The 23206-nt window shown below is 53.9% G+C and overlaps 1 protein-coding gene across 2 annotated transcripts in view; it reads left to right on the forward strand.

Moving 5' to 3' along the window:
• The window catches only part of MAP2K3 (mitogen-activated protein kinase kinase 3), a 30069-nt gene extending 8660 nt beyond the window's left edge, over positions 1-21409 (forward strand). The window contains exons 1-13 of one of the 2 annotated variants that reach the window (XM_084216258.1): positions 3657-3729; positions 8312-8344; positions 8675-8744; positions 10425-10473; positions 12787-12900; positions 13521-13640; positions 13790-13906; positions 14049-14100; positions 14900-15027; positions 15602-15679; positions 17454-17593; positions 18293-18338; positions 18756-21409. In XM_084216258.1, coding sequence (XP_084072384.1) covers positions 3714-3729; positions 8312-8344; positions 8675-8744; positions 10425-10473; positions 12787-12900; positions 13521-13640; positions 13790-13906; positions 14049-14100; positions 14900-15027; positions 15602-15679; positions 17454-17593; positions 18293-18338; positions 18756-18839 — 1047 coding nt within the window. In that variant the 5' untranslated portion in view covers positions 3657-3713 and the 3' untranslated portion in view covers positions 18840-21409. Of the gene's footprint in view, positions 1-3656; positions 3730-8311; positions 8345-8674; positions 8745-10424; positions 10474-12786; positions 12901-13520; positions 13641-13789; positions 13907-14048; positions 14101-14899; positions 15028-15601; positions 15680-17453; positions 17594-18292; positions 18339-18755 lie in introns of those variants that run through there. The other variant, XM_084216257.1, reaches the window with a different exon arrangement.
• Positions 21410-23206: the final 1797 nt, after the last annotated feature.

Below are 23206 nucleotides of genomic sequence, written 5' to 3' on the forward strand. Positions count from 1 at the left end.
TACAAGGACACCTGGAAGTACGTGAATGATGCCAGTTTGGGTGGAAAAAGTGTCTATTGATGCTGGAGTTGAGTTACTGCTGACAATTACAAAGTCAAACTATTCCCTTTCCCACTGTGCCTCCTGTCAAGCTGATCTATTCCAAGGACAGTTTGAGTTTTCTCTCCCATCAGGAAACCGTCACTAGCCAGTCACATCAATTCCAAGCAGATTTTATTTTATTTTTTCATGGCTTAGCCTACGGAGGGAGAAATCAAAGGAAGGGATGATGCTGGTACCTGCTGGCAAGGAGAGGGGCACAGGTGATGATGCTTCTGGCTTTTTTTTCCTTCTAGTGTATTCTTTGCTTTTCTCTAAACATTGTCTCCTTTGCCTTCCCCTGACAATCCCAGGGCAGCAGGGCTGGGATTCCTTCCAGATCTTTGTCTCAGGACGAAGCTGAGCTTTGAAGAGGTGCAGCCTCAGCCACTGCTTTTTTTGGGGGGAAATCCAATTGAAGTGAAGGATGCAAAGGTGGCAGTGTCCATCCCAGAGGATGCTCTGCCTGCACCCCAGCTCAGTGCCTGCTCTGAACAGCTGCCCCTGTGACTGTCACCACCTTTGCACAGGGGTTTTGCACAAGCTCTGGTGCAAAGCACCACAACTCCGGGCACGTACATGTTGTGTCCTGTAATGTCACCGTGTCAGTGTCAGCCAGAGGGGCTTTTCAGCTTCCTGAGGGGAGTCTGGCCTCTGGTCACATGTGGGTGTGGAGCCCTTGTGTTCCATTGTCACATGGGGCTGGGCAAGAGCAGGCTGACACACGGGCACAAAATCAAACGTTTTTTCCAGCCCTCGAGGTTGTGCAGGTAACCTAAAAATACATCTGGAATGTGGCTGGGCGGTGACATCCTCCCGGGGCTGCCCCAGTGTTATCTGGCTGCTGCACAGAGCCCGGGTGTGGCTGTGAGCCCCAGAGGTGGCTGTGCCAGTGCCTCTGCTTGGCAGGGACTCTGGCTGAAGTGCCCATCCCCAAGTTCCTCTCTGGACACTGGGATGTCACATCTTTCTCTCCCTTGCACAGTCTCCTCCAGAGCCGGTGGCACTGTGGCTGTGACATCCTGCCACGCTCTGATTGTCCCCAACCATGGACGATGTCATGCCCCATCCAGGGGGATGAGAAGGATAACACTGTTCCTTTTCCACCTGGATTCAGTTCAAAGGCTCTGTTTTCATGCAGAGTTTCCAGCCTGTGTGTCCTGTGCATGGTGGGGCACGTGAGGCGTTCCCATGGGTTGTGTGGAACAGCGAGCACATCCCAGACTGGGGCAGTGCCTGCACTGCAGCCCTGACCAGGGAAGCTGCTGCCATTCCTGGGAGATGTGGGGTCACCAGGCAGTGTGTGCTGGGACAGGACAGCCAGCTGGTGCATGGGCTTGTCTCTGAGCAGAGGGAATGAAGAATTCCATGAAAATCACACTGTCCCCGGGTTAGACAGCAGCTCTACTTAGTGGTCAGGTGAAGTGATTAATTTTGTGGTCTAACCCAAGCATGCCTATAAAAAGCTCCTTTCCAGCCCCAAATGGGACACTTCTGCTGCTCATGGCAAAGCAGCTCGTCCCCTTCTCCACTCCCTGGCTGTGATGGTGACCCAGCCTTAACTGAAGTGGCCTCGGGAGGGGCTGTGTGTCCACAGGGGAAGGGTGGGGAGAGGGGCCCGGTGTTGGCAGGGCACTGTTTGAGCTCATTGCTGTTTTTGTGGGTGTGCTCTTCCCCTTATTCAAGCCAGCCCCCTGGCAGGAGGCTGCTGGGAGGGATGGGAGCCATCCTTGTCCCTGGCTCTGCCCTGGTATACCTGACCCTCTGCGAGTGCCTGAATTCTTCTCAGGATTTGCTCTCCCAGCATCCCTCACCTGTTTAGGGGTGACATCCCTCATGGGGAGGCTTTGTTAACACCACCTGATGCTTTTTGTTCCCCTGGGATTACCTGTGCCCTATAAAGGATTGGATAATTTCTGGCAAATGGTGCACGCCTGGTTATTCCTACTGCAGCAGCAAACCTTTGAAACAGTTCCCAACAGTGAGACTTGAAAGGATGGTTTGGTTTGTTTTTATTTCTTCACTTTTTCCCCCCTTGTTTGTTTATTTTTTAAGATGCTTTTGAGATGTCAGGAAGCTCAGCTTTACACCACCCCTGGTCCTCGGGCGCTGAAACCCAACAGGACAAATTCAAAGGAAATCTTCTTTCCCATCCCACCTGCTGGGTTAGGGACTTTCTGCTCCAAAGCAGCTCTGACTCTGTGGGTGTCTGTAAAGATCCTTGGAGTGTCTGTGTCTGGGTGAGAGGGAATTAGCTGTTAATAGAGTGAGTGATGGGAGGGCAGCACAGCACTGCTCCCCCCAGGAGTGCCGGGGACGGGTGCTGGTGGCTCTCAGTGCCATCTGCAAGAGCAGCTCCTGCGTCAGCATCCTTTATGTGCTGATGATCTGTGCCTGAAACTATACCCTGGGAGTGGAAATGAGCCTGAGAAAATACCTTCTGCAGTCCTTCTGGGGCTTACATAAACACTATTTAAAATTAGAGCCACTCATTATGTTGGTATGTGCGTTTACCTTGACCTCTGACTTTTCAGCCTGCAAATGTGCCTGGTCCGGCACAGCCTGGAGTTGGGAGAGAGCTCAGCAGTAAAGCACGGGTAGATTTTCTATAATTAGTTTAAGGTAAAGAATCTGGTACAGTATCTCCCCTCCAGGCTGACAGGGAAATCGAAAACAAAACTGCAGCCTGTCAGAGCTGAGCCTGGCTTTGATCAGGAACATCAGCGTTGGCTTCTGCTGGAGTGGCTTTGAGGGAAAGAGCAGCAATTCTTGGCCATGGCTTTTCTTGCACGTGCTTGCAGAGAAATGAATGCTTTTATTTTCCCACTCTCCCTTGCTATTTCCCAGCCAAGTGCATGCAGCAATTTATATTTTGCTACCAGAGATGCCATCTCGGTTGTCGCCCTGGAATAGCTGCTGAGCTCCGAGCTGGCATTGTCATGGAACAATATTTCTACTATTTGTTGTGGTAATAGTTGTTAGTGGCAGAGCAATTAACGTGTCACCTGCAGCACAACGAAATGTGACCTCTTTCCATCCCAGCACCCCTTTGGTGCCCAAAGCAGCGAGCCTGGGCTCTGCTGGTTGGTGCCAGGGCTGTCCTGGAGCAAGGGTCACTCCGGTGGGATGCCTGGGCCCGCAGGCTGGCTTGGAATGGTTGAATTTGTGGGAAGGGAACGTGTCCCACCGGGATGCACTTTAGCAATCCAGCGCTTCAGCAGCTCCCGGAGCTGGAGTTTGGCTCCCCACCAGTTTCCTGTTGACGTCACCTGCTATTTCTCTGCTGCAGTTTTTACAACTGTTGAGCTTTCAAGGGTAATCGGAGCCGAGTCCGGCCAACCTCGGCAGCTGCCGATGAGGGAACGCGGCTCTACCTTCCCCAATTCCCCCCGCTTGCCTTGGCTGCTGCTCCCAGCCTTGGGGACCCCTGGGATTTGGGGACACCGGGCGAGGAGGGCTCTGTGAAGGCAGCGGGTGCTTGGGGCCATGCATTCCCACTGAAAAGAATCATCGGTGCTTGCAAGAAGTGCCGTGCGCTGGATCCTGCGGGAATTTTTTCCCCTCCCTCCTCCAGTCCGCCCCCATCCCTTTCTTGTGCCAGGCGTGCAGGCGCTGCTCTTCATTTCTGGGAAACCATGGACAAGAAGCAAGGTAGATGTTGCAATTTCCAAAACACGTGGTGGGGGAGAGCAAAGGGCTGGTTTTGGTGCTAAAAGGGGCCGTGTAACTTTCTGGGGTCAATCCACGCGGTTTTGTTTCTCCTGGCTTGGGCAGGGGGTCGCTCTTTGCAGCCGGGGATCTATTTTGAAAGCGCTGGAAAAGTTGCATGTTTTGTGGGGTTAAAACTCTGGCATTTTAATTGTAAAAAAAAAAAAAAAAAGAAATAATCAAATCCAGCATGTCTGAAGGAAAATATGCAGAGGGTGAAGCTGGCTTCTGGCTCTGGTTTGAGTCGCATTCCTGGGACGCAGGGCTTTCCAGCAGCTCTTCGTGGCTGTCCCCTGCCTGTTGCATGGGCAAGGTGGGTGCCCAGGGCCCCAGCAGTCGGCAGCTCTGATTCAGCAGAGGCTGAGAGGCTGTTTTGGGGCTGCAAGGGGCTTTTTGTGCAGCGTGGTTTTTTCCTGCTGCTCGCTGGCAGTTTTGCAGAAGTGCGGAGCGCGCGGGAGCCCCTCTGCAGCGGGACCTCGGCGGCTGATGAGTGATGGCTCTCAGCAGGTTGAGAGCCCTTTTTCCACTTCCATGGATAGCTTTTTCCACTCCCAACAGTGGAAAACAGCACAAAGTGTGCCTGTGAGAAGCTGGCTCTCATGACCAAGCACCCAAATTCCCCTCTCTGCTCTGCACCCTGCCTCCAATTTATTTCCTTTCTTTTCTTCTTTTTTTTTTTTTTGTCTTTTTCCTTCATGCTTTTTTGTTCCAGCTCTTTAGTTGCAGCAGGGCTGGGATCCACCCTCCAGCCTTCTGCCCTATGCATGGCATCTGACTCTCCTCCTTGGATCGAGGAGAATCGGGATGCATCCAAAACATTTCCCCCAGCACTAACAAAGCAGCACAGCTCTCAGAGAAGCCTCCCGTGCCCAGGACTTCACCTGGGGCTACAACCAGAGACCTGGAGAGGCAGTGGTGAGGTTTAATTTCAAAGGTCGACTCAGGCAAATAGTTTTATTTGCAGTTCTTTAGATTGTCCTGTTCATTTCTCTCCGCCCACGCCAGCAGAGTGGGAAGGAAAAACCTCCCATGGAGAGGTGCAGCTTAGTAGGGCTGAAGTTTGTGGTGGCAAAAATGAGGATTCCGGTGTTAAATTAGGCAGTTCCAGGAAATGTCTGGTGGTTCTTAACTGGTGGTGGTTATAGCATGAGAAAAAATCTCGTTGGGCTTTTTTTTTTTTCCTCTTTAGGAGGAAATGGCTCCTTTCTTAGCATAAAGGATGCAGTTACGTGCCTGTAGCGTCACGTGGGTTGCAATTTCATCCGCACCAGGAACTTCTGTCAGCTAATTTTCCCCTGCCTGGGTGCAGGGCACTGTGCTGTGTGTGTCTGTGGCTGGCAGCCCTTTCCTGTGCCCAGAATGGTGCCCTGCCATCCCGTGGGCTTGGGGCTGGCAGCAGAGCCCTGGACCTTGCAGGGATAACCAGGACATGTCCCCACATCTCCTTGTCCTGCCGCTGCCTTTTGGTCTTTGCAGAAGGGTCTCTTGAGGGGAACTTGTGCTTGCAGACACCCCTCTTGCAAGAGCCCAGTGCCCTGGGAAATTGGAGCATTTCCAGGGTTTTCAGGTGGCATAAGCAGTTGTGCACATTCTAGCAATTCCTCCTGCAGGGACCCTCGCGGGATCCCAAATGTGGGAGGGATTGTGCTGAGTCTCAAGGGTAGGGGAGGCAGTGCCAGGGACTCTCCAGTGGGAAGGAGCTGACAGCAGCTGCCTGCGGGGGCTGAAAGGCTTGAATTGCAGGGTCATGTCATGCCCATCCCACTGCCTTTCTGCTTCTCTCTTTTTCTCCCTTTTTTTATTCCTTTCCCTGGCTTTTCCTGCATTCTTGTTCACCCTGAATGGGACAGGGGCTCTCCTTGGGGAGTGGCGCTGGTGCCACAAGCAATGGGAGAAGCTTGCAGCAAGGAGTAGTTCAGGTCAGCCTTTGGGAGCTGGAAATCTCGTGTCAAATTTTAGGAGAGCTGTAACAAAGGAATCCAACCTCTGCCTCAGCTCCCTGGCTGCAGGGCAGCATCCTGGGTGATTTTATTCCTGCAGGAATGGGCTGAGCTGGTTTTCTGCCCTTCATAGATGGCCCAGGCATAGTCTGGGAGTGGTGGTGTAATACCTCTGCTTTATTCAGTGCTTTTTCACGTTGGAGCTAGGAAATGCTTTTTGGGGCTAAGCAGGACAGGCTGGGAAAGGGATGGTTGCTGATTCCGCGTCTGGGAAGTCAAGGGTGGTAGTTTGGGAGTACAGGGAAGTGTGCAGGGTGCCTGTGACAGCAGAGTTCATGGCCAGTGCGCATCAAAAGACTCTCCTGTATGGAGCGGGGTGTTTGGAACAGGGAATCTCTGTGTCCCTTGCTGCCCTGTTATCCCAAGCTGCAGATCCTGCCTGCAAGCTTTGGCTCTGCTGGACAAGGCACCCTGTGATTCCCAACCCCACACTGGGTGCTCCCAGCTCCCTCCGACCCCAGAAGGGCTGAGGCCATCCTGCAGAGGCCTGGCTTGGGTGCCTGTGGACCCTGCTGCTGCCCTGTGAGTCACGGCTGTGGTGCCAGGGGAGCTGCTGGTGGCACAGAAGGCGCTTTGTGCCGGCTCTGCGGGGTTACTATGGCAATTGGGGAGAGGGAGAGCAAACAGATGGAGCAGAATCCCAGCCAGCATGGGGGGATTTCAGGGCTTCGTGTGAAGGTCTGGCTGGTAACTGCTGGGGGGGGGGAATCCTGTGTGTGGAGCAGGGACCAAACTGAGTTTTGGAGCAGGTCCTGCGGGTGAAACCCTCAGCACGGAGCTAAATCCATCCCCTGGCGTAGGATGGGTGCCCGCAGCAACTCCCCAACTTGCCTGAGTGCAGAAGGACTCAGGGAACCCCAGTTTCTGGATTCTGTTCTTGGCCTCCCACACTGAATAGCAAGGAGCTGGGAGTGGGAAGGGGAGGCACTGCTGAACCCACGGACACGATCTTTCCCCTGGCTCCGTTTTGTGTTTGCTCCGTCGTTGTTCCACTGGGTATTTTGCCAAGTGCCATCAGTGGGTGTGTGGGACTATTCATAGTGCCCCTTCCAGCCCTGCTGGGTGGGCAATGGGGAAGGGAAAGTCTGCAGGCTCACAAAATAGGACTTGTGACTGCTCTGACATGGTCAGGTGGTTTCCATCCCAGCAGGATCGGTTTGGGGTGGAGTGGCTCGTGTGCTGGTTTCACTGAGCTGGAAGTTCACATCATGGAAACTGTGCTGGTCTTGGAGCCTTTGGCTCAGCTCTGATGCAGGAAAAGTGACAGATAAGGTGGGGGTGTGGACTGATCTGTGCTGATTCCCTCAGCAGGGAGGGATGCTGCTGGTCCTGCAGGTGGGACCTTTGCAATGTGTTGCAGACCAGTTTTAACCCACAACCTCAGTGAGGTTTGCATTTGGGGAAGGACAGGGCAGGAGAAGTGAGTCCCAGACACCTGTTTTGTCCTGGAGCTGGCAGGGCACAGGGCTGGGGGCTGTCAGAGCTGGGGACATGCTGGGCATGTGTCTCCCTTCTGTCCTGCTGCAGCTGCAGCATCTGTTGCACGCTGCTGTCTCCTGCTGAAGTTCCAGTTCCTCGCTCTCCCCTCCCTTCCCTGGCAGCCTTTGGAGCGCTGGACTTTGTCCACACTCCTGCTCCCAGCAGCCAGGCAGGTAGGAGCTGTTCTGAAAGGCTGTTCAAGGCCACGCTGAGCTGTCTGCTCCCAGCCCCTGGAGCACACCTTGATATTCCTGCTTTCTAATGGATCCTCCAGCTCTGTGCAGCCACAGCAGCTTTAGCTGCACAGTGCAGCTGCCCCCTTGTCTCTCCTGGGGGGATCAGACCTCTGTGCTCTCAGCTGCTGCACTTTCAGCCCCTTGGGGTCAGTTTGTTTTCCTAGGGAGATGGGATGGAATTTTCACCTGCAGGTTTCTGGCCCTGCCTGGGCCCTGTTTCCCTCTGCAGCAGGGGTGTTGTTATCTCAGGGCTGTTTGGATTTGGGAGGAGGGGGACAAGAGCATCCTCTTGCCAGTCACTCCTGGTGCCTTGTCCTCGTGCCTCAGCCTGTGCAAACCCAGATTTGTGAGGGGTTCATTGCTGGCTGACAGTCAGCTCATGTCTGGTTTTCCCCTGTTTTCCATTTGTTGTGGATGGGGTGTCCCCTCTCCTGCTGGGACCAACCCTTGCTTTTGCTGGATTTTGGAGTGCTTTTGTTGGTTTTTGGTGGATATCTCGTGATCATTGCTCTCCATTCCAGATCCAACTCTGGCTCTTCCCAGGAAGGCCAGGCTGGGGTTGGGGCCCTGGGGGTCAAGGAGCCTCTGGACAGGGAATGTTTTTTGGGAGCCCTGCACATCACTAATGGCGTGGGGACCTCTTGTGGCTGGAGAAACGGGGATGGGGCCAGGCTTGGCAGTGCTCCCAAAGCCCAGCTGCCTCCCTCTCCTGGAGCTCTCCTGGGTCCATGAACCATGAGGGGTACAGGGCTGCTCTCTGCTTTGGCTGGAGCATGAAGGCTGAGCTGGTATCCTGTTTTTCTCTTTCAGATTCCAAAGGATCCTTGGAGCCACACAAACCAGGTAAGTGCCCAGCAGAAATTGCAGCTTTCACCCCTGGAAGGGTTTAAATCCCAAAGAGAGGGGACTGTTAATGGCCATGAAGGGTAAAGAGCACTTTTATGGTACAGTGCTTGGCTGCAAGACCTGGAAAATGGTCTGTTAGTGCACCCTTGGCTATTTCTACAGAGCAGTGTTCAACAGTGTCATTGAGACTCACTTGTGCTCTGGCTCTTGCCTAAAATTTTGGGGAAGTGGTCACTGTGACCTTCTTGGCATTTTGCTGACCATGGTGAGGGGTGGAAAAAAGCAAGAATCCCTTTGCTCACCTCACGTGTGCATCTTCTCTTCCAGTGAAAGGCAAGAAGAAACGGGATCTTAGGATAACATGTGTCCCCATCAAACCACCCGTGGCCAACACCACGTAAGGATCTCTGCTGTTCTTTTCTCTGAAGCTGGGGCAGCTTGTGGGTGATGAGAAGGAATTGCACACGTGTGTGCAGGCACCTGCACAGCGTGTGTGCTCTGGGAGGTGTTTGATAGGAAATGTCTTAAAGGCAAAGGCTCAGAATCCTCTGGGGAGCTCTCCCCAGTCTTTCTGCCATGGCTCTGCCAATGCCAAATATGTGGTAGAGAGAGTGAATCTGCCTGGGTAAAGGAGAGGGAACAATTTGAGTGCAGGGGAAGAGAATAGGTGGTGGTAGCTGGATCACGACAGAAGCCAGAGGCACAGAGGTTGGGGAGTGTTTTACATGACCTGAGTATCAGGTTTAGTTTGAGTTGTTTGCAGCTCCTTACCCTGCTAAAAGGAGGACACAGACATCCTGCACTGTTGTGCTGTTTGGGGCCAGTGCCCAGCAGTATCTCAGGGTGCTGGAATTTCTCCCTGCCCTGTTTGCTTTGAGCTGCTGATGCTTGTTATGCCATGGGGGAGAGCCCAGGGTAGCAGTGCTTGGTTTGACAAAGAGCAGACTGCTAAAATTCCACTTCCATGGTGCTCTTCCAAAACACTTCAGGCTGCATCACCACTACTGAGCCTTGTTTGCTCCAGAAACCTGTTCTAGAGAACTCCAGGAGAGCAGTGAAGTCCCCAAAAGGGAAATATCACTGCTGAAAACCCCAGATAGAGAGGGGGAGGCAGGGGAGCTCCCCCACTGATGCTGTGCAGCCTCGCACAGCCCTGCCCTGCCTGTGACAACCACCTCCTTCCCCCACGGGCACATCTGTCTCTGCTCCTGCCAGGGTTTGAATTTCCCCTGGAGAAGGCCTCATGCTGGAGTCTGCAGGGCTTTGCATGCCCAGAGGCTGGTGCAAGCTGCCCACTGCTCCTTTTCTCCCTGCTTTTCAAGCTGCAGTGCAAATATTTGCACAGTGCAAGGCTTTTGCTCAGAGCCCAAAGTACTTCCTTGAAGCTGGAGGCTGCTCTGATGAGACAAAACCAGTTGGGCAATCTCTGCTCTTTAGAAGCTCCCAGGGGATGGGGAGAGCCCAGAAGAGAGGCACAAGGGGCAGAGCACTCATGGTGGCTCTAAAAGTACCGTGCTTCCCAGAATGGGAAGTGGGCAGCAATAAGGAAAAAAGCCACAAAGCACAACTTTCACCTGCCTGGTGTTGTGCAAAGGGTGACACCAAGGTGCTGCCTGCTCTGCCTGCCTGGAACAGGCAGCAGAGTGTACACAGATGACTCACAGGGGAGGAATTACCTGTTGTTCCCTCTCGTGCGTTTCGGGCTACGTGGCTGTGCTGGTACAACACCTGCCTGTCAAAACATGACAGCTGAGCTGCTCTGCCACAGAAACGTCTCATCATCTCAGCTCCTCAGGCTCCTCTCCCGAGCAGGAATGGTTTCACAGCCTGGTGGTTTGGTGCATGTCTCACCTGGCTGCCTCCCTGGGGTTCTCACTGTGCCCCATGGGTGTGGGGTGAGGCGTTACTGGCACGATTTAAAGCTTTTGTGGGTGTTTGGAGGGGGCTGGTTGGAACCTACAGTGAGGCAAGGGGGAAAAGCAGCAGCTGAAAGTGCTCAGAGGAATGTGAAACCTGTCTCTGGCCAAGAGGGTGAATGAAGCTGGGCTTTCTCCTGACTCTGTCTCATTTCTTGCAGGCCTCCGAGGAACTTGGACTCCAGGGCTTTCATTACCATTGGAGATAAAGTACGTGTCAGTGGGGTTTCTTTTTTTGCTTGCTTCCAGATTGGTTTTCCCTGGGCATGGAGAGCTCTGTGGATTGTGCCTTGCAGCCTGTCAGATCAGGATTGCAGCCTCATGGGATACAACTGTCAATCTAAACCATTCTTGGATGATCCAGCCCACATGTCCTAAATGAGGGTGGCCTCACCAAGCTCTCAGACTGCCCCTTACAAAGTCCCTTTATCCTGCCTACCCACAGGTCTGTGTTGCTGCTTGAGGCCCAGGAGAAGCTGGGCACAAAGTTTCTCTCTGGTTCTCCAAAGTCTTTCCTAGTGACCTGATGAAAAACGCTGCTGGAAATAGCCACTGTCCCTCTTTTACTTCGTTCTCTTGTTATGGGCTCTCTTGGGGCTGCAGAAGCTGTTTGCAAACGAGCTAAAAATACCCTGCATTGGATCAGCCCTATATCCAGACCCTTCCAGGCTGGGAGGTGGCTTGGCTGATGGGATCTGGGTCCCTTGGCCTCAATGCAAGGATTAGGGTTGAGGAGAGGAAGCTTTGGCTGGGTCCAGGGAACAATCCTGCTGCCTGTGCTGTTTTCTGGGCCTGGTGTTGTGTATAGCAGGAGCTCTGGGAGAGATGCTCTCCGTCACAGCCTGGGCACTGTGTGTGCAAGGGGACAGTTCTGCAGCCTAGGGAAAACTCTCTAGAGTCACTTCCAAGCCTGCTCCAGTGTTTGCAGGAAGGGTCTGGTCTGGGTATTTTGGAGTGAAAATAATGGAGAAGAGGACTTGGGCAGGAGTCCAGCTTCAGGAGCGGAGGTGGGTGGTGACCTCGGGTCCCTGGGATGTGCACAGGCCATGCCATGCATCCCATTGTCCTGGGAGGGCTCCGTGGGTGCATCCATCCCCTCTTGTTGCTGGGCAGGGCAGCGCTGGTTCCTGGAGCGTGCTGGGAACCGCCAGCTCCTGGGCAAGCCTCGGGCCAGTGCCAGGAAAGGAAAAACACAATAACCAGGAACAACTGCAGAACACGTGTCCAAAAAGCACCACCAGATCCTTCCTGGAGGCCCCTGCGAGCCTGCGCCGCTCCTCTGCCTGCTGCCCCTGCTCTCCTCACTTCAGGATCCACGTCCTGCCCAGGAAAGGGCCGGCACCTTCCTGTGCTGGGCAGGGCACGGCTCCGCGCTGAGCTCAGCCCTCCCTGCCCGCCACAGCTGGCTGCAATCAGCAGCCACATCTGGCTGGAGCCAGGGCTGGCAGGAAGGTCGGGCAGACCTGGTGGCTGCTGCCCGTGCTGAGGGGACAGTGCTGGCCAGAGTCTGGCAGCCACATGTCCCAGCCTGAGGCCGTTTCCTCTCTCCCTGCTCAGGGCGTAGCTGCCGGCCCCGTATCCGGAGCTGTGCCGTGCTCGTTTCCCACCCTCGCTGCCTTTGTGGCCACTGGGGCACTTTGGCATCCTGGTATTATTTTCGTTCCCTGAGACCGGAGGAGAGCTGGAGGCTGGATAAAGGCTGGCTGAAAGGAGGCCTGTGACTTATTAGGAGCCATGAATGCAGCATCCAAAAATAGCCCGTGTGTCACTTGGTTGGTGCCCTGCCCAGCAGAGCCGGCAATTACAGGGGAACGTGGCTTTAGGGAAACTTGTTTGTGGCTGGTGCAGGAGCTCACTGGCTCCCTGCAGTGTCAGGCACTCGCTGGGGTGAGCGCTGGCCATGGTTTTTTCACAGCTTAGGTAGTTGTTTTCTTGGTGTTAACTCAGGTTTTGCCTTGCTGGCAGCTTTTTGGTGGCAGGAGAAGGTATTGAAAGTGGGTAAAACCTGTGTGAGGCTTTGCACAGGTTTTGTTGGACACACAGAGGGGTTTTTGTGACTGATGATTTTTGGGATGTGGGGAGAGGTGAGGGATCCCTGGCTGCACACAGGGGTTTGGTGCGTGGTGGAGGCTCTTGACTGCTGCCCACATTGGCACAGGAGCTGTTAAAATCCTGCAAATAGTTCAGCAACTGCAGAAATACCCTTGGTGGGTAATCCCCCACAGGCAGTGAGGCACCAGCCTTTGGTGCCCTTTCTAGTGGCAAAGTTCCCTGGGCTTAAAGGATGAAAGTCCTGATCTCCAGCTGCAGAGGGGGAATTAAATGAACCCTGGTGAGTGTGAGGTGAGAGGGTTTGGGCTGTGATTTAACAGAGCCAAAAATACCCCCATCCTCTCCAGGCGTGGTGCCTCTGGAGTCCTCCATTGTTCGAAACGCTCTGCACGAGCGACCTGACAGCGTTGCTGATGTCCTTGCTGATAAATGTGCTTGTCCCTGATGCCATTTTGTCCTCTCTCCCTAAAGAACTTCGAGGTGGAGGCTGATGACCTGGTGAGCATTTCAGAGCTGGGCCGTGGGGCTTACGGCGTGGTGGAGAAGGTGCGGCACGCGCAGAGCGGCACCATCATGGCCGTGAAGGTGAGCACACCTGGCTGGGTGGGGACACCTGGCTGGGCTGGGGATCACGAGGGGCAGCCCCAAGGGAGCAGAGGAACTGCTGAGCTCCACTGGTTGTGGTAAAATGAGGATGGGTTTATCTAGGTTTGGCAGCCTCTGGTGGTCCTGGTGGGGTTTGGCCAGTGCAGGGTCTGTGCTGATACTGGCTGGGCATGGTGGGGTTGATAACAGGCTTGGGAATCCAGGATTGGTGCCTGCAGTGCAAGGCAGGCATGGCACAGTGCCTGTGCAGGCTGCTGGCCTGGCCCTGCACCCGCTGCAGAGCGTGCCAAGGGTTTGGCAGTCGTTAAGGTTCTGTCTGGCTGAGGCAATTTGGGCGTCTCCTCCTGGGTGCTGCTGGCTGCAAAATAAGGATAAAACACCCTGGCCCCAGGACTGCAGGTCTTGAGTCAGGCTGGGGGATTCAAGGAGCTCAATCAAAAGTTATGCTTATGCCTTTCTCCTTTGCTTGCTTTTAGCCATGCAGATTGGCCAGTTAGCCAACCTAAAACAAATGTTTGAATATCTACTAATATCTTCTTGTGTTTGAATAGCTGATATCCCACCTACACCAAACTCTTGTTGTTTGATGTTTGTCTCAGAGGATTCGAGCCACTGTGAACACTCAGGAGCAGAAGAGGTTGCTGATGGACCTGGACATCTCCATGAGGACAGTTGACTGTTTCTACACAGTCACCTTCTACGGAGCCCTCTTCCGTGAGGTACTGACCTGCTGGGGGCACCTGGGGCTGGGGGATTGCACTGGAGGCACAAGACTGTCCCCAAACACCTCTGTGTTCTTCAGCCCAGCTCTTTATCTCCTCTGGGTTTCCAGGGAATTCCTCTCAGCTGCTTTCTCTCCCATCTGCAGGGTGACGTGTGGATCTGCATGGAACTCATGGACACTTCCCTAGATAAATTCTACAAGAAAGTACTGGAGAAGAAGAAAACCATCCCTGAAGACATTTTGGGGAAAATGGCTGTGTCTGTGAGTGGCTCTTGGGTTCTTAGATGGGTTTGTGCATCCCCTGAGCCTGCTGGAGGCTTCTGCTGAGGGCTGTGGTGTGTTTGCAGTGAGAGGCTGCTGCTGCCTGTGACTGATGGGTGCTTTTCCACTCTTTTATCCCCAGATTGTACGAGCTCTGGAGCACCTGCACAGTAAACTGTCTGTAATCCACAGAGGTAAATGCTGGATGGGGTTAGTGGAGTGTGGCTGGAGATCCAACCTTGAAATAAGCCAGGGGAAGACACCTTTCCAGGTGTGCTGTGTCCCTGTGGGATGCCTAAAGTGGAATCTGCTGGTGCTTAGGACTGTGGTGAACAGATCTAGATGTTTGTTCCTGAGATGCTTCCCTTTCTGTAGGGTGTTGTTCTCTTCCTCCTTTCCAGATGAAGGGTTGAATGTAACAGCAGAATTCCTCACCACCTGTATTTTATGAGCATCTCTGTCCCTCTTGGAGTACAGAAGTGCCTTGAAGGCAGCTCTTAGAGATAAAATCCCCAAATCCTCCTGGCTGGGTAGTTCTAGCAAAGTGAGGGCTGGAGGAGACCTTACAAAATCACAGATGGGAATTGTAACACCCAGGTGTTGCTGTGCACCCTGGTGAAGTCCCTTGTGTAGTTCTGGACAGACAGGATGTGCATGAGACCAACTCTCCTGAAGATTTGGTAGAGCTGTGTTTTTAAGGCTGTGCTGGCCACATAAATCTCTCCTAAGGAGCTGGGGATAAACTCCTCAACACTTTATTTCAACCTTTTGACCTGCCTGGTTGGAGAGGGGACTTGTTCTCCCTAAGGACATGGTTGTAGTTCACCTGTGAATAACTTTTATTGCAATAAGACTGGTGGGGTTTTGTCTCCCTTCCCCTGTGTTGATGCCTGCCCTGGTCCCTCTCAGGCCTGCAGGGAGTGGCCAGTTTTGTCTCAGATTCTTCAATACCCCTGCAAACACCCAAATTTTCCCTCTTGCATTTCCTCTTAGACGTGAAACCTTCCAACGTGCTGATCAACAAGGAGGGGCACGTGAAGATGTGTGACTTTGGGATCAGTGGTTACTTGGTGGACTCTGTTGCCAAGACCATGGATGCTGGCTGCAAACCCTACATGGCTGTAAGTGCAACCCTGTGCAGCCTCAGCCCTGACTGCAAGAGGCTGCTGCTCAGGAATCAGTCTGTTCCACCTCCAGCCTGAGATGAAAGCCACTCAGGAGTGCTCTGGTCTCCCTGACTCAGCAGAGCCTCCCTTTAAGCCCAGCTCTGGGTTAATCCCACAGTGACTCTCCCTCTGCCCCTTCCATTTGCAGAAGGACACAAAACTGGTTGTGGCACTGCTCCTTGTTGGATAGAAAGTGCTGAGGCTTTTCTTGGCAGGATGATTTAGTTTCATCCTCAAGTCAGAATGAATTTCCCTTTGCCATCTGTGGCAACCATGTGGGAAGTGTGTGCTCCTCTCCTGAGGCAGGGATCATGCAAGTCTCACTCTCCTGCAAAGAGGCAGAGTGGATGTGAGTTGTGTGGAGCAAGATGTGGCTTTCATCAGAGCTAGATTCGACCTCAGACCCTGCCTCCCTGGGGGCATGAGCCAGGGAAATCCACCCAGCCTGGCTTTTGGAGCCAGAGATGTGCTTTGTGGGGTTTGCACTGGGAAAGCAGGAGTGCTAACATCTCCCATTTTGCTGTTACAGCCAGAAAGAATAAACCCTGAGCTGAACCAGAAGGGCTACAACGTGAAGTCAGATGTCTGGAGCCTTGGGATCACAATGGTAACACCAAGGGCTGGGATCTGGATCTGCAGCCCCGGGGTTGGGATGGGGTTTGGGCAGGTGGGGCTGTACCCTGCTGGGTGCCCACCAGGCAGGACTCAATTTGAGCATGGCAGCTCAGGGCAGTGAGGTTAATTACCCAGGGAATTCAGGCTCCCAGCAGACCATATCAGGATAGCAATGAGTATCCACACTGAGTATCCCAGAGTCTGGCTTTTAATTGCTCTGCAGCTCCCTGCCTGCTGGCTGAGGGGTGGTCAGTGGAGCAGGGTTTGCTGCAGCTGGGGCTCAGCCTTCCTGCTTCACCCCCCATGTCACCAGAGCCCTGCAGGGGATTCCAGTCCTGCTGCAGTGAGAGCTGCTGTGTGTGGTTTGCAGCAAATCCTGCCTGCGGGGTAGCTCAGAGCAGCCAACAGGAAGGGGAAATGCTTTCAGTTCCAAAATTGCAGCTGCTTGGGATGGTTTATCTGCCTCCTGCAAGAAACAGATCTTGCAGAAAGCAGCTGAGATCCTCTGGCGCCAGTGGACAAAGGAAATCCCAGCTGTTGGCTCCGAGGGATGCTGCCTGAGGAACAGCTCCTGCTTTCCAGGAGACTCTCTCTGAGGGTAGATTATTTTCAGGAATTTCTCCTGTGCCCTCTTAGCCATGGCTTTTGTTTTGGGGGCTGCATCCCCACAGCTCTATGCTGTGTCTTGGCAAATATTCCCTCTTCTTTGGCCTCATCCACACCCAAGTGCCAAACCCAAGCCCCTCTCCCTGGTGTCCCCATGCCAGTGCAGAGCTGGTCTGGCTGACTGGAAATGTCATCAGGAATGTCATCAGGAGCTGCAGGAAGCTGTGGGATGGGAGACTCTGAGTGATGGAATATCCAAACCTTTCCAAAGCTGGAAGGGAGAGGACACCTTGCTGGAAGCTGGCCAGCCTGCAGCTGGATGGAGCCCCAGAGGGTTTGGTTCCCTTTCATGTCTCCCTCCTGGGCTGGCTTCCTGGGGTTTTTTAGGTTTATTTTCTTTATGAAGGAGTTGGATTGATTTCAGACCTGTGGGCCATTGAGTTGCAGGGCTGTTCCAGGCCTTCCTGGGCTGGTGGCTTCATTCAGTTTTGCAGCAGCAGGAACTGACCTGAGCCAGAGGCAGGGAGGGACGCTGGGCTCTGTCCCAGTCTCTGTCCTTCCAGGTTTGTTATTCCTCCCACCACATCACACCCTACCAGGCAGGTCTCAAGGTTCTGTTGCCCATTTTGAGACAGGAACTGATCCTTGGCATGAGGAGACTACCCAAGAGCTGTGACCAACCTTTTCCTGCTTAAATGAGGCATGGAGCAGAGGTGACTTGTAGGAAGAACCCAGTAATTGAGGTGGTTTTGGCAAAATTATGTTCTAGCACTTAATTTTTCTTGGGTTTGTGGATTTCTTTGTGTGTTTAGCTCATGCAGTGCCAGCCCAAGGCCCAGAGGCTGCCTTAGGGCCAGCAGAGCACTTTGGAAGCCAGTGCAGAAACTGTGTGCTGTTGTTATTATCTTTTCAAATAATCCCATTTTACATATCTTTTGTGACTTCCTGTAAATGCATTAATATGCTGAACCAACCTCAAAAGGAAGTATTTTTGGCCTCTGGGTTTTGTATTAAAAAAAAAAAAAAAAAAAAGAAAAGGTGGTATGACCCAAATTGAAAATGGTTTGTAAGGAAAGAGGGTTTTCCTTTGAATCTGAGCTGGCTGAGGATGGTGGGGCTGTGCCTGGGGTGTGTCTCACGTGTCCCTGCTCCACCCCCAGATCGAGCTGGCCATTCTCCGCTTCCCGTACGAGTCCTGGGGGACGCCCTTCCAGCAGCTCAAGCAGGTGGTGGAGGAGCCCTCGCCCCAGCTGCCCCCTGAACGCTTCTCCAAGGAGTTCGTGGACTTCACAGCGCAGTGGTGAGGCTCCAGCAGGGCCTGCTGGCTCTCCCAGCCTGCCTGAGGAGCAGCCCTGATCCCTGGGGGTTGGAGTGAAGTGTGGGGCTGGCTTTGCTGTCCTTTGGGAGCCTGTTTCTGCCCTCCTCCCTGTACCTGGTGCTCAGCATGGCAGGAAGTGCTGCCCAAACTGGTTTTGCTCTCAGCTTGACTCAGCCAGGCTGGCTGGAAGGTGCAGAGGTTTCTCTTCCCCTTTTCCTGTCGCTGCTGCTGAAATGTTGGTGTTTTCTGGCAAAGTGGCAGTGAAACCAGAACCACCCCCTGGCAGCCTCTGGGTGAAAGCTGCTTTGTGGTTTTGTGGGAAGCTGCTCCCTCCAGGGTGTCCCCTGCTCCCTGGGTGCTGCCAGGCAAAGCCAAGCTCACCCTGCAGGTGCTGAGAAACCATATCCTCTCCTTCCCAGTTGTTCTCTTCTCTGTGGGGTAGACTCCAGAGCTGCTTGGCTTGTGCTTTTTGTGGCAAAACACTTGAGTAGTTCTTCCCCAGTTATCTGCCTGGCTGCTTTGCTGATGGTTTAAACCTGCTCAGGCAAGGAGGGAGAGGGTTGGATGCAGCCCATGGGAAGTATTCCATGTTGGGTGGGAAGGAGAGATCCCTATGACAGACCACATTCAGCAAAAGAAAAAGATCCTACAGCCTTTCTGTCCCCTTTTTTTTCCTTCCAGCTTAAGGAAGAACCCAGCTGAGCGAATGAACTATTTAGAACTTATGGTGAGTGCAGAGCTGTTTCTGCTGGTCTTTATTCCCAGTTTTGAAACTCAAGTTGGTGGTCCAGCAGGGAAATGGGACAATCCAGGGGTGATTTTTCAGGCACAGAGTGGGATGGGTGTAGTGTGTCAGAGGTGTGGAAGGGTGTGTTGATTTCATGGGTGTTAAGGTCAGGGCTTCCAGGTGTTTTCTCCATCTGTCCTATCCGCTCTTGGAGAGTTTAGACCTGGGAGGATGGTAGTACAGCTGCCAAAGTGGGGTGTCCTGCTGGGGCTGAACTGAGAAATGCCAAAGTTCATCTTTTAGCTGAAGAATGGTGTCCGTGGGAGTCTGGGGAGGAGGGTGGAGCCCACCTCCAGCTGTGTGACATCCCCCGGGGTCTGTGGTGTCAGCTGATGTTTTCTTTGATCTCATTGGCAGGAACACCCTTTCTTCACCTTTCACGACACCAAAGAGACTGACATGGCCTCCTTTGTGACAGAGATCCTCGGGGAAGACTCCTAACTCCCAGCTCCCTGCAGCCCCTCCATCCCGGCTTCCCCGCAGGAGAGCGAGCGAGGACTCGAGTTCACCGTGGTTTGCACAAATCACAAATCCACCTCCCCGGCCTGGGGGCATCTCTGGCCCAATCAAAATCTCTTTTCTCTTTGCCCTGAGGAAAAAAAAAAAGTCCCCCAGGAGGAGCCTTTTGAAGCCAACACCTTCCCAGCCAAGCCAAGGACTCTGAAGGCTCAGGAGGTCCCTGGAGAGGAGCAGTGCCTGAGCAGGCAGAGGGTGCCCGAGGCCACCTCCCCTCCCCAGTACCCACAGCACAGGGGGTTGTGTTTCTTGCTGTCAGGGGAAGACAGAGAGAATCAGTGCTGCTGTGCTTCTCCCACTCCTTCCTGCCTGCTCAAAGCCCCTTCCCTGGAGTCTGGTCTCACTTGCCTTCCTTCTGTGCCTGGTTCTCTGCCCCCAGGAGCTCACACAGCTTTTTAGGGGCTCCTGAAGCTCCCTGGGCTGCTGCTCACACCAGAGGAATGTTTTAAGGACCCTTTGAGGCAGCACCAGCTCAGGCATCCCTCTCCCTCAATCTATGCTGCTCTCTTGAGGAGAGGGGGAAAAAGGCATTTTTCCACGAGCCCACTGTGCCACAAGCTGCAGCCCTGGGGCTGCACCCAGCATCCCTCCCTTCCCTCGTGGGCACAGGGTGATGGAGACACAGCAGCTGCCTGTCCTCCCCGTGGCCCTGGGCTGGGAGCTCACATCCCTGCTCCGGGCATCACCTCCCGCAGCCCCGGCTGCCTCCAGCCCGCCTGGCTCCCTGAGAAGTCTCTGCTCCATCTCCTTTCCAGCCTGGAGCTGCTGTCAGACCTCGCACTGTGACGCTGTTCCAGAGGCTGAACTCGCACCCCTGGTGTCCCAAAGTGTCCCCACGCCCCGTGGGTGGCAGCGAGAGCCGAACCCCAGAGACTGGCCCGGGGCAGTTGTACATTTGATGTCTATATATGATGGACTTTGTAACGTGTTTCCTGATCTAACTCGCTATAAATTAAAGCCCTTCTGTGTGGGAGGAGGGAGGAGCAGTTCCTTCTCTGCTGACAAATCCACTGTGAAAACCTGATGTGTTTCCCCCAGCTCCCAGCCCGAGGAGCCAGGGGAGCAGGAGGGGTTTCAGGCTTCTACTGTACATGATCACGGATAAATGCACCGGCTGTGGATTTTGGTTTTGTTTATTTTTTTTCTTTTTTTTTTTTTTAATAATTGAGTTTTTCCGAAGGATTTTTTTTTTCTTTTCTAATATATATTTGTGTGTGTGTATGTGTGCTCTATATATATTATATATTTTTAAATCAATGATGAATGTGTGGATGTCTATGTGGCCAGCAGATCTGGCGTAATAACAATTTTCTGGCTAAATTTGGGCAGGTGGGGCAGGGGTCACTAGAAAACACTCTGGCCTAAGATTACTTTTTTTCTTTCTTTTTTAAAGAAATGCATCTATTTTTTAACTGAATCTTTAAAAAATGTTATTCCTGAAATTCATGCCCTGGAGGTCTGGATTTCAGGGTGAATTTCCAGTGTTCAGGGTTCCCCTCAATGAAGAATGATGTTCCCTTAAATTTATTATCCCCCCTCCTTCAGGCCAGGGTTTGATGCAGTGCTGGGGACCCCCTGCCTGGGAGCTGGGGTGCTCTGCACCATCTATCCCCATGAGCTGCTCCTGGGAAAGCTGCTTTGGGGTAAATGGTTTTCAGCCCTTGAGGCATCACACAGCCAAGGCTTTTCCTGTGCCATCCCTCTGATCCCCCTCCCTGAGTCAACAAACCCTGAGGAACCCAGACCAGGTGGAGCTGCACAAACCCTGTTCAGCTTTGGTTCAACCCTGACCCCCAGTCCTCCTTTGGATGGAAAATAAGGAAGTGATTGATGTTCTCCATGTCTCCCTCCTCCTCATCCTGCTCTGCAAACCACCTGACACTCACCTGTACCTGCTTGGTTTGACAGCTTTGCTGCTGAGATGTACAATTGTAATTTTTTTCATAGTTGGTTACTTTGGATTATTTTCATTTTGAGTTGAGCTTTTGGGTTTTCTCCCTTCCCTCTTTGTTTAAACCCTTTTCCCCTTCCTTTATCTCACCCTTTTTTGGTGCTTTGGGGAATGGTGTTCATTTCTTTAAAATTTTTTTTGCATGCTTTTTATTTTTTTCTGCATTTCTCCTCCTGGAGAGAGCCCTGATTTCTGTATTTTGGGATAAGGGAGCATCTGCCCTTTCAAACACAGGGGAGATGGCTCTGGGGTGGGCTTGGGCCCCTGTGAATGAGCTGAGGCTTTGCTGAGGAGGCAAACACACCACGCCTGCCTGTTCCATCTCCTCTGCTTCATTCTACACAGGTTTTACCTGTCCAAATCCCGTGTCCCTTTCCACCTCCCTGCTTCCCTGTCCCACCTCGTTCCCTCTGCAGTGGCAGTTCCCTGGGGAGAACCAGCTTGGCTTTAAAGTGGGCGAGGATTTTGACTCACATGGGAAGCCCCTCTCCCGTTGTATTTTTGGGAATGGTCTGTACCCCCCAACTCTCGTCCTTATTTCCAATAAAATTCACCCTCAAACCTGATTCTTGTCTCTTGCTGTTTGAGCATCAGCTGGGGGCTGTTTGGGGCAGCAGCTTGGAGGGGGATCTGCTTTCTCCCTCTAGTGTGGGGTGATGCTGCTGCTGATTTGGGGATGGTACAAGCCGTGCCCCTTGGGATGGGATCCCTGGAGCAGCCCCCCTGGGCCTGGGGGTGCAGGAGGCTGTGGAGGTTCCAGCGTGGGGCTCGTACAACGCGGGAGCCCCAGCTCAGCATCCCCGGAGTGGCACCCTCGGGAGATACCCAGGGCTCTGCTGCTCCTGCGGCCGGGCAGGAGGGTGAGGCTGAGGGTTTCTGGGGCAGGGGGAGGCTCACCATGGACTGGGATCCCCGCGAGTCGAGGGTCCCGGGGCAGCAGGGGCTGCCCGCGGCCGCGAGGGGGAGGCAGCGCCCGGCGCCGGGACCCGGCGGGACCGAGCTGGATCCGCGGGGTGAGCATCCACCGGGACCCGGCGGGACCGAGCTGGATCCGCGGGGTGAGCATCCACCGGGACACGGCGGGACCGAGCTGGATCCGCGGGGTGAGCATCCACCGGGACCCGGCGGGACCGAGCTGGATCCGCGGGGTGAACATGCACTGGGACACGGCGGAATTCACCGGGAACCGGCGGGACCGGCCAGCCCCGCGGGATGAGCCCCCACCAGCGGCGGGACCCGGCGGAGCCCCCCCTTTCCATCCCAAGCTGCTGTGACCCCCCCCTCCGGGCACTTCCCAGCCCTCCCTCGGCCGGGATTAGGGCAGGGGGTCCGGAGGATCGTGCCCATGGGGGATGGAGCAGCAGGTTTGGCGAGGGACTGGGAGTAAGGGAACAGCTCCCTTCCCAGGTATTTTCCCTGTCAGCCCTCTCCAGGCAGGATCAGGTCGGGGACACCGCGTCCCTCAAGCCCCGGGATCTTGGTGGTGATGCTTTGCCTGGAAATGATGCCGGGGGGGGTCAGCGGTGCTGGGGAGAGCAGGGACCCCTGGAACACCCATCCGTGTGGTGTGGGGACACGCTTGGAGGGGGCCCGACCTGCTGGGAGTTGGAGTCTGCTCTGTTCCAATTACCAGCTTAATAGCTACATCGAGACCATTAAAAATGCATCAGTGCCTCCGAGGAAGGAACTTCAGGAGAAGTGGAAAATTCATCACTTTGAGCTCCCTTATTAGGAGAAAAGGTGTTTTTTTTCCCCCCTATTTGTCTCAAACAGAGGCAAAAAGAGGTTATTTCTGCCTGGTGACTCCGCCGTGGGACTGTCACGAGGTGCCAGCAGGCAGTGCCCAAACCTGAGTGAGAAGGACACAGCTCCTGCTGCTGGGAAGGGAAAACTCAGCACATCCAGCACAGGCAGGGGGCACGGGGACCATCAGGGCTGCAGCAGCTCAGTCCTCCTCAGATGAGGGGCCAACAGCTCTCCCTGCCCTGTGCTGGGAACACGTGTTGGGAGCACGGTGTGATAACCAGCAACACGGGACCTTGGGCAGGCGTGAAGGAGGGCTCTTCACTGCCAAAAACCCCAGGCAGGTGTGAAGGAGGGCTCTTCACTGCCAAAACCCCAGTCTTTTAAAGCACTTAGCCAGTTATCATGGTTTTAAGGCACAAGAAGCCCAAGTAAACCAACCACCATCCACCATGAAGTGGACTTGATGTGGACATGTGGCAGTCACACAGCACATCCCTCACCTCTCTCACATCTCTCTCACCTCTCTACTCCTATTCCAGCCGAGTCACTCCCCCATAGCTCCCTTCTCCTCAGCCTAAGCAACAGGCTGGAGCCA

Source organism: Fringilla coelebs (assembly GCF_963513975.1).
Source record: "Fringilla coelebs genome assembly, chromosome: 16".
Classification (NCBI taxonomy): Eukaryota; Metazoa; Chordata; class Aves; order Passeriformes; family Fringillidae; genus Fringilla; species Fringilla coelebs.